Source organism: Protopterus annectens, chromosome 5.part1 (assembly GCF_019279795.1).
Source record: "Protopterus annectens isolate FY-2018-M chromosome 5.part1, PAN1.0, whole genome shotgun sequence".
Taxonomy (NCBI): Eukaryota; Metazoa; Chordata; order Ceratodontiformes; family Protopteridae; genus Protopterus; species Protopterus annectens.
In genome coordinates, this window is record NC_056736.1 from 756,193,337 (window position 1) to 756,204,928 (window position 11,592).

An 11,592-nucleotide genomic window follows, 5' to 3' on the forward strand; every position below is an offset into this window, starting at 1 on the left:
GCCCTTCACACTTGAATAGCTGAGCTGTACATTTGATTTATTGTTATGTCTTGTGGGCTGTGATGGTTTATTGTTTTGTTTTATGGGCTGTGTTTGTGAGGCACTGGTGTGTTGTCTGCTGAGTGTGATGTGTTTGGCATTGTGTGTGGCGTGTTTGTGAGTGTGCTTTGGAGGTATCTGTTGTTTAGGTAAGTTTTTATTGAAGGCCTCTGCATAGGTGTGTGTGTGTTGTGCTTGGCCATGTGGTGTGGTGTTTGTGCTGGCAGTCTCCTCTTTGTCAGATGTACTGACTGTGGTGCAAGAGAGCATGGATTCCAGGTTACTGATGTACATGCATTTCTTGCAAGTTGAAGAATTGTGTGCTAGGAGAAGAGGATTGTCAGTAAACATGCAGCAATTACTACACTGTCTTAGTATGCCCATGTCAACCAGGCTGACAGGAGAAACTGATAGGAATTGTCTATACATAATGTTCTGAATGCTTGGGCGGACTTATGGAGAGAAAGTTTTGATAGGGGTTTGTCCACAAGAGTGTAGACCACAAGAACCTTGTTAAATGTAAAGTAACTAGCCTGAAGCACAAGTGCTAAAATCAAAACTACAATGCTAGAATAACATATAAATTTAATCAGGCTACTAGCAAGCATTAATAAATGCGGCAGAATAAAAGCACTTGAACACTTAAGAGCATGCAGCAAAAATAAGGTAATAAAGAAGGAAGAACACAATTACAGTAAAAGTAGTTGAAAAGTGTAATTTTTTTGTTTTATGTTTTTTTAAGTGGAGATGGAGGAAACAGAAGATAGTAAAAGATTAAGGAGCTAAGGGGGTTAGGCCTTCCCAAATGCTTTCTCAGTACACTGAGCTGATGAGATGGGACTGGGAAGAGTGTCCAAAATCAAATTTATAGCAGTGGTTGGCAATTCCAAAGCCACCAAGTTTAAAACCACAACAATACTTGGGTGTGAGGGAGGAAAAACAAAACAGTGCAGACAAAAAAAGGACATACACAGCAAAGCAAATATATAAATGTTGTACAGAACAAATCAAGTGCAAAAAAGTATACTTATCAGTTTATATATCAGATGGTTATAGAATTCAACACAGCCAGGAAATTAGCTCTGCTGTATCAGCTATGCACAAATTCAGGGAATAGTTGGATAGTTGGCCAAGAATCATTGGGACCTTTCTAGATGAGTTATATACTTGGATTTGTGCATACCAAAGGGAGCACTGTATTTGAAGATTACTGTGGAAAGATGACTTATTTGGATCCTGAGGGTATTCCTTTGGAAATTAACTGGACTGCATGGAAGGATTTCCTGACTATGTTGGCAACATGATAATCAAATGAGAGGAAATTGTCTACTTAAGTATCTACATCTCTTATAACCGGATCTGTTTGAAGAGGAATACCATTTAGAACACATGAGGTGGGAACGTTTGCATTTCACTTGGAAGCTTTTAAAATAATAATGGCTCGAGACAGTCTGTATATTCAGTATTACAGTGATTAGATGTAACAGTGATAGGATAGTATAGCTGATGTATCTCTCTCTCTCTCTCTATTTATATATATATATATATATGTATATATACACATATATATATATTGTCCTGAAGAAAATTAGTGTCGTCATATGGATTATGAGTAATGGGACAAGATGTGATATGGGCTAAAGAGAGAAGGATTAGTCTACGTTATAAGAGATTATCATTATTGTTGTTCAGAGATGTTGAGGTAAAGATTAGGTGTAGGAAGGGCATCTGTGGGGGGGAATACATATATAGAGAAGGGTAAGTATAGGAGTATTGTCAACTGATGGAGAGATAATAATGAGATAATGAGAGGGCAGTTGTAGAAGGGGCAGTGGGTAAGTAATAATGTAAGTAAGGGAAGAATGGGAAGGAGGTAACAGAATGGTGGACAGCAGAGAACAAGTGCAGGCAGTAGCAATTTAGGGTAATGTCAATTAGGTTTTGTGGCCTGAAGGCTGTTGAGACAAGTATACACAAATACTCAATAATTAATGATGTAATCTTATGTCGGCGAGGTCAGGGGAAAACGTAATGAGAGCTGTATACAGGAATAGCAAATGGATGAAGCTGAGGAGGAGAAGATGAAGAAGGGGATGGTATAATGGTTAAGGTGTTTACCACACATACACAAGGTACAGGGTTTGGTTCCCACCTTTGAAAGGGAAATTGGCTAGACTTAAAATGGCCCACATGGCCCACACCTATTAACGTATAAAGTATGTGGCATGAAGTGGGAGAGGTGCGCTAAGAAAAAGGGGGTGTGGTTAATGATGTATGTTGACTAAGGTGGATTAGATTGGGTTAGATAACAGGGTAAAATAATCTTTGCAGAATCATGGTCTTGGTCTTTGTAGATACATGGACAGCAGAAGTGATCTGTTGCGTCTGTACTTCTCCCTGGTACAGAAATATGTCAAACAACAAGCCACCCTGGTGGAATGACAAAATCAATTGGCTGTATAATAGGAGGAAGAAAATCATGGCCAAAATAAGGAGGTGCAGCACCCAGCAGGATAAAAGCACCCTCATCAAACTAAACAAACAACTCGGGGGGGGGGACTGAGTTAAGACATTGAGAATAGAAACAGAACTGTGAACTTGCCATAATGTTGGATCAAAGAGCAACCAGGTTTCCTTAAGTGGAAAACATACATCAGGCACATATGCACAGTGACACACGCAGCAAAGAATATGCATTCATTAATGGTATGTACAGTGACTCATGCAGCACAGAATATGCATTTGTTAATGTAATGCACAGTGACACATGCAGCACAGAATATGCATTCATTAATGTTATGCACAGTGACACATACAGCACAGAATATGCATTAATTAATGCTATGCACAGTGACACATGCAGCACAGAATATGCATTCATTAATGTTATGCACAGTGACACATGCAGCACAGAATATGCATTCATTAATGTTATGCACAGTGACACACGCAGCACAAAATATGCATTTGTTAATGTTATGCACAGTGACACATTCAGCAAAGAATATACATTCATTAATGTTATGCACAGTGACACATGCAGCACAGAATATGCATTCATTAATGTTATGCACAGTGACACACGCAGCACAGAATATGCATTCATTAATGTTATGCACAGTGACACATGCAGCACAGAATATGCATTCATTAATGTTATGCACAGTGACACATGCAGCACAGAATATGCATTCATTAATGTTATGCACAGTGATACACTCAGCACAGAATATGCGTCCGTTAATGTTATGCACAGTGACACACACAGCACAGAATATGCATTCATTAATGTTATGTACAGTGACACATGCAGCACAGAATATGCATTTGTTAATGTAATGCACAGTGACACATGCAGCACAGAATATGCATTCGTTAATGTTATGCACAGTGACACATACAGCACAGAATATGCATTCATTAATGTTATTCACAGTGACACACGCAGCACAGAATATGCATTCGTTAATGTTATGCACAGTGACACATGCAGCACAGAATATGCATTAATTAATGCTATGCACAGTGACACATGCAGCACAGAATATGCATTCGTTAATGTTATGCACAGTGACACATGCAGCACAGAATATGCATTCATTAATTTTATACAAAATGACACATGCAGCACAGAATATGCATTTGTTAATGTAATGCACAGTGACATATGCAGCACAGAATATGCATTCATTAATGTTATGCACAGTGACACATGCAGCGCAGAATATGCATTCATTAATTTTATACAAAGTGACACATGCAGCACAGAATATGCATTTGTTAATGAAAGGCACAGTGACATACGCAGCACAGAATATGCATTCATTAATGTTATGCACAGTGAGACATGCAGTACAGAATATGCATTTGTTAATGTTATGCACAGTGATACATGCAGCACAGAATATTAATTCATTAATGTTATACACAGTGACACATGCAGTACAGAATATGCATTTGTTAATGTTATGCACAGTGATACATTCAACACAGAATATTCATTCATTAATGTTATACACAGAGACACATGCATCAAAGAATATGCATTTGTTAATGTTATGCACAGTAACACATACAGCACAGACTATGCATTCGTTAATGTTATGTACAGTGACACATGCAGCACAGAATATGTATTCATTAATGTTATGCACAGTGACGCACGCAGCACAGAATATGCATTCATTAATGTTATGCACAGCGACAGATGCAGCACAGAATATTCATTCATTAATGTTATGTACAGTGACACAAACAGCACAGAATATGCATTTGTTAATGTTATGCACAGTGATACATGCAGCACAGAATATGCAATCATTAATCGTATGCACAGTGACACACACAGCACAGAATATGCATTTATTAATGTTATGCACAGTGACACATGCAGCACAGAATATGCATTTGTTAATGTTATGCACAGTGACACATGCAGCACAGAATATGCGTCCGTTAATGTTATGCACAGTGACACCTGCAGCACAGAATATGCATTTGTTAATGTTATGCACAGGGACAAATGCAGCACAGAATATGCATTCATTAATGTTGTGCACAGTGACACACGCAGCACAGAATATGCATTCATTAATGTTATGCACAGTGACACACGCAGCACAGAATATGCATTCATTAATGCTATGCACAGTGACACACGCAGCACAGAATATGTATTCATTAATGTTATGCACAGTGACACACGCAGCACAAAATCTGCATTTGTTAATGTTATGCATAGTGACACACACAGCACAGAATATGCATTCATTAATGTTATGCACATGGACACATGCAGCACAGAATATGCATTCATTAAGGTTATGCACAGTGACACATGCTACACAGAATATACATTCTTTAATGTTATGCATAGTGACACATGCAGCACAGTCTATGCATTCATTAATATTATGCATAGTGACAAATGCAGCACAGAATATGCTTTCATTAATGTTATGCACAGTGACACACGCAGCACAGAATATGCTTTTGTTAATGTTATGCACAGTGACGCATGCAGCAGAGAATATGCGTTTGTTAATGTAATGCACAGTGACACACGCAGCACAGAATATACATTTATTAATGTTATGCACAGTGACACACGCCACACAGAATATGCATTCGTAAATGTTATGCACAGTGACACACGCAGCACAGAATATGCATTTGTTAATGTTATGCACAGTGACACACACAGCACAGAATATGCTTTTGTTAATGTTATGCACAGTGACACACGCAGCACAGAATATACATTAATTAATGTTATGCACAGTGACACATGCAGCACAGAATATACATTCGTTAATGTTATGCACAGTGACACATGCAGCACAGAATATGCATTCATTAATGTTATGCGCAGTGACACACACAGAACAGAATATGCATTCATTAATGTTATGTACAGTGACACATGCAGCATAGAATATGCATTCAGTAATGTTATACACAGTGACACATACAGCACAGAATATGCATTCGTTAATGTTATGCACAGTGACACATGCAGCACAGAATATGCATTTGTTAATGTTATGCATAGTGACACATGCAGCACAGAATATCCATTCATTAATGTTATGCACAGTGACACACACAGCACAGAATATGCATTCATTAATGTTAGGCAAAGTGACACATACGGCACAGAATAAGAAGTTATGTCTTACCATAACGTTCCATGTTAGTTGTCTTCTTCTCACCTTCTTTCTTGCTGGATGGGTTCGGAGCCGATCCTCGGCTCCGACTCGGCCTATACTATAGCTCGAGAGCTAATTTTACCTGCTCGAGACAGCCCTATATCCCACAATACCATGCGCTAACTCCCCAGATCTCGTTTGGAAGCTAAGACATAGTATAAACAATAATATTATAATAATAATATTATAATCCTCTTTTACTAGAAAGATTACCTGCTAGTAACACTAAGGATACCAAGAAAAGACACAACATTTTGTATCTCCAAAAATGAAGGACTCAGGAGAGATGAGGGGAAGCCTGGCTATGGCTGGAAGTGGAGCAACCAAGCTGTGAGGTTGAAGGAATGTAGAGACTGATGCAGCTTGCCCGTGAGGTGGGTCAATAGATCCGGAAGGGGTTCCAGATGCCAAGGCTGTTCCAGTAGGTATTTGTGCAGGAACAGGAACCAAACTTGTCGAGACCAAAACGGGACAATGAGGATCATTTTGGATCTCAATGCGGTTGCTTTCTGAATTAATTGCAGGATCAACGGAAAAGGAGGAAAAGCATAGAGAAGACCCCGGGGCCAAACGTGAACAAGAGCGTCTCTGAGGGGATGGCCTGGCAGAGGAAAAAGTGTGAAGAAGTCGAGGCACTTGCTGTTTTGGGGAGTTGCGAAAAGGTCGCAGCAAGGCTGGCCCCACTTCCGAAATATTCCGTCTGCTACCGCTTGATTTAGAAACCACTCGTGAGGCATGAGGATAATTCTGCTCAATCTGTCTGCTATGATGTTGGACTTCCCGGGGATGTGCGTTGCTATCAGAAACTGTTGAGATGAAATCGCCCATTGCCAAAGTCTGAGTGCTTCTTGACAGAGGGGATAGGACTTTGTTCTGCCCTGCTTGTTTATGTACCATACCACAGACATATTGTCCATTTGAATTGCTATAGTCCCAATGGGAAGAGAGTTCTGAAGGGCTTGCAATGTCAAAAGCACCGCCCTCATCTCCAGGACATTTATGTGCAGGTGGCATTCTGACTGTTGCCAAGTGCCCTGGACTGTCCTTCCCTGATAATGCCCCCCACCCAATCAGGGAGGCATCTGTTGTGACAGTGGCAACTGGAGGGGGGAGAACAAAGGGTCTGCCCTGAAAAAGCTGTGGGGAAACAATCCACCAGGAGAGACGATTCTTGCAAGATGGGGCTATCCAAATGTTGTGGGTCATTGGTAGCTGTTGAAAGGACCACTGAGAAAAAAGCATCCACTGAAGGAGCCTCATGTGGAAGCAGGCTAATGGAAGTAGAAGAATCACTGCCGCCATGAGGCCCAACACTTTCAATACTCGGTTGACCTGGACTTTGTTGGGCTGAAACAGGGGCTGAATATTCCGCCTTATGTCTGTCACTCTCTGGGGTGGTAGTGTTGCAGACATTTCTGTGGTGTTTAATACGGTGCCTATAAAGTTTATACATTGACAAGGTGACAAGGAGGACTTTGCAAAATTTATAGAAATACCCAGACTGTTGCAAAGCTGAATAGTGTAATCCCCGGCCATTATGAGATCCTGTTTGGTGGTAGCGGAAATGAGCCAGTCGTCTAAGTATGGAAACACCTGGAATCCTTTCTGTCTCAGGTGAGCCGTGACCACTGCCAAACATTTGGTGAACACCCTGGGGGGGGCTGTGGTGAGACCAAAGGGCAGGGCTCTGAATTGAAAATGACTGACTCCCAGCCGGAAGCGGAGAAACCTCCTGGAGTGTCTGTGTATCTTTATGTGGTAGTACGCATCCTGGAGGTCTAATGAGCAGATCCAGTTGTCTCTGCCCAAAAAGGGTAGAATGGACTGCAGTGTTACCATCTGAAATTTTGTCTTTAGCACAGATTTGTTTAACCTGCTGAGGTCCAAAATAGGTCTCCAATCTCCTGTCTTTTTTGGTATCAAAAAGAACCTGGAGTAAATTCTGGATCCTAGCTGATCTGCTGGGATTGCCTGGATGACTCTTTTTTCTAACAGCTTTTCTATTTCTAACTGAGCCTGACCCCTTTGTGTGGGCGGTACGTCTGGTAGAGGTTTTGGCGGTTGCACCGAGGGGAAGGTAAAAGGGATTTTGTAACCCTCGGATATGATCTTCTGTACCCATGTATCTTGGGAGAGGGGTTGCCAGGCTTCCGGGTACAGAGATAATCTTTCCCCGACTGCCTCCGAAGGCGGACAGTCGGGCAGCTTCTCAGGGATGCTGAAAGGGTTGGTCAGGAAAAGATTCCCAAGAACCCTGGTTCTGAGGACCCCCTCTGCCCCTGGGGTGGCATCTGTTGTTATTTCCCCCTCTGCCTCTAGGGGGAAATTCACCATGTGCAGCAGGTGCGACTCCCTGAGGTTTGCGGAACCACATCTTTCCCCCCTTCTGTCCCTTAGGATAAGGTCTAGAAGGCGTGGAAAAACAGACTCCCACGGCAGAGAGAGTTTTACCATCTTGCTCGCATCTGGTGAGGGTATTCTTCACCTGAGGTCCGAACAATTCCAAACCGTCAAAGGAGGTGTTAGTGAAGGATGCCTTGAAGGGATCAGCAAAGTTACAGAGTCGCATCCAAGCATGATGTCTCAATGCAACGCCTGTGCCAGCGGCCCTACTCGCTCCATCGGCTGCATAAGAAATTAGCCGCATGGAGGAGTTAACAATGGAGTTCAGGGTAGCCAGCTGAGAGTTTATTTTCTCCTTAAACCCCGCAGCAGAAGGATCCTGTACCGTTTCACCCAGCTCTTTGAGCAAGTCTCTCTGAAGGCGGGTGAAATTACATAAATAGTTCAGCGATCGCATAGCAAAAGTCACTGAAGCAAAGGTCTGCTTGCCGTATCTGTCCATGGTCCTGGACTCTTTGTTAGGAGGATGAACAGATACAGAAGGATCAGCCAATTCCTTCCTAGTGGCTGCTGCTACCACCATAGCATCAACTGAAACACCTTTGGTGAGAAAGGATTTGTCATCTGGTGCAGAAATAAATTTAGAAGGCCTCCTAGGGGTAGGTTCCATTGAATCAGGAGCTGCCCACGCCTTTCTAGCCACTACCTCTATTAGTGGGTCAAAAGGGGGAGACACCCAGGAGGTGGAAGGGTGAGATCCAAAAGCGTCAAGGTAAACCGAATCGTCCTCGGAAGGTTTGAGAGTGGACCAATTTCCCCTCTGTCTTAGGATTTCCAGGATGTCTGAAAAGGAGACATCCTCAGAGGGGGATCTGGGGGAACCTTCCAACTCATCCTAGTTGGTGTCCGACGTGACAGACTCGGGGGAGTCTATGTGCTTCCTCTTGCACTTTCTTTTCCTAGGGGGTTCCCCTGAAACTTCAGGGGAGCCCTCGGAAGAGGAGGAGACACCCAAGGTGGGTACCCCACACTTTGGATCTCTGCTGACAGGTGCAAGAGAATGGCCAGAGACCGTAACAGGCACTATAGAGGGAGGAGCCGCAGAACTTAACCTTAGAGTGGACACTGGGTCCAACACACTACTCATCACCTTGAAGGCTCCCCTATCAGACACCAAAGGTAGCACTGGCTCCGAAGAGACCGGAACCACCCCCAGAACCGACAGAGAAGGTTCCGAGAATGATGTCGGGGCTGAACTAACCAGAGCCGAAGCTCTGAGAGGGAGAGCGGGGTCAGACAAGGGTCTGATGCCACTCGCCCCCTCGGAGCCGACAATGGAGTCTCGGCACCCGGATCTCTCCACAGATGGCACCAATGAAGAGGACGGAGCCGAAGACACTGGAGCCGAAGGAGGAAGTATCGGCTCCGACGTGGGCAAGGTCACGGTTCCGATAAACTCCGGCTCCGAGCTCGAGAGATGAGTCGGAGGAGGAATAGATAGTTGTATCGAAGGAGCCACAGTCTGGTGAGATGGGCTCTGGAGCATTTAGGCCAGCGCCTGAGATTTTATGAGTCTACTGACTACCCTCTCGATGTCGTGGTCAGAAAGCCTGGATGACCTCGATGAATGAGTCCTATGACTCCGCTACGATAAGAGAAGGGTCCTTGGAGCCGATCTAATGGACTCTAGCAAAGGGGACCTAGAGCGCTTGCATGCTGGGATCAGCTCTGATGATAGTTTCGGAGCAGAAACCACTTTGCTCGCCTCGGAGCCAGCTGGAACCGAGGTCGGAGCCGTCTCGATAACGCCAGCCCTCGGCTCAGAAGCTGGAGCCGAGGGTTTGGCGGTTTTTGATGACTTCCCCGAGCCAGACTTGGACGGGGAGTCATCAGGCTTTAACAAGCCCGTTAGGACAAGCTTGTTTCACCTTTCCTGCAGGACACTTGAACTAAATCCATGACAAACGGAACAAGAGTCCTGCAGGTGTAAAGGCCCCAAGCAATAGACACAAGAAGTGTGACCGTCTGTCAGAGACATTTTCTGACAGCACGAGTCACACTTCTTGAATCCAGAGACCTTAATGTCTTTGGACATAGTCCAAACCACAGTACAAAAACAGTCAGTCCACACACACACACACACAACCTAAAATTAGAAAGTTAAGGGAACTGACTAAACCCACACACACAGACACTGTAAGGGGTGGGGAAACTAAGGTAAAGTCCGTAGGCCCAAAGATAAAATTTAACTAAGGAGTGGAAGAAGGGCTACAACAAGGGTTGTATGAAAAAGGCAATTAGTAGGGACCTAAACAAGGGTAACTAACTGGAAAACTACCTAAAAATTTAGTTTAACAGAAAAAAATCTCTTTACTGACCTGAGCCGGTAAAAAAAGACAACCTCGCAGCGAAGCAGCAAATGAGTTAGCGCATGGTTTTGTGGGATATAGGGCTGCCTCGAGCCAGTAAAAATAGCTCTTGAGCTATAGTATAGGCTGAGTCAGAGCCGAGGATCGGCTCCGAACCCATCCAGCAAGAATGAAGGTGAGAATGACAACTTAACATTATGCATTTCATTCATGTTATGCACAGTGACATACACAACACAAAATATGCAGTGACACATGCAGCACAGAATATGCATTTATTAATATTATGCACAGTGACACATGCAGCACAGAATATGCATTTGTTAATGTTATGCACAGTGACACATGCAGCACAGAATATGCATTCGTTAATGTTACGCACAGTGACACATGCAGCAGAGAATATGCATTCGTTAATGTTATGCACAGTGACACAAGCAGCACAGAATATGCATTTGGTAATGTTATGCACAGTAACACACGCAGCACAGAATATGCATTCATTAATGTTATGCTCAGTGACATGATATGCATCTGTTAATGTTTTGCACAGTGACACATACAGCACAGAATATGCATTCATTAATGTTATGCAAAGTGACACATGCAGCACAAAATATGCATTCATTAATGTTATGCACAGTGACACATTCAGCACAGGATATGCATAACAGAATATGCATTTGTTAATGTCACTGAATATACAATGGAGCACAATGAAGCATTCGTACGGATCAGTATAAACCCTCCTGTCCTGCAAAATGTTAGCTTGGGATATGTGGTTTTGCGTTGTTAACAACATAAAAGCAGGAATAGGTATTCAGGTTTTCTGCCTTAGTTGTACATCTCAGATAGCTTCACATTTGATAAGATAAAAATATAGAAAAACATATAGTGTATAATTAAACAAATTTGAATCAGCTTCTGGATGGGCTGAATTATTTCATTTTAATAAATACTTCTGTGATGATCTCATTCAATGATAAAGATGAACACTCATATTTGAAAACTTTTCATAAAATGTCCCACTTACCTCCAGCTAGTATGTAATCCCTGAAGAATGGGACCCTAAACCAAAGAGGTAGCATTAACAGGTATGGTGACATGCCAGGGAACAGGTCAGGAAATCCAGT

At 42.8% G+C, this 11,592-nt stretch overlaps 1 protein-coding gene across 1 annotated transcript in view; it reads right to left on the minus strand.

The window, feature by feature from the left end:
• Window positions 1–11,592, minus strand: part of MOGAT2 (monoacylglycerol O-acyltransferase 2) — a 568,357-nt gene that overhangs the window by 198,560 nt on the left and 358,205 nt on the right. Inside the window, exon 3 of the mRNA XM_044073398.1 lies at window positions 11,493–11,592. This exon is cut by the window's right edge and continues 105 nt beyond it. Within this exon, the coding sequence (XP_043929333.1) occupies window positions 11,493–11,592 (100 nt within the window). The remainder of the gene's footprint in view (window positions 1–11,492) is intronic.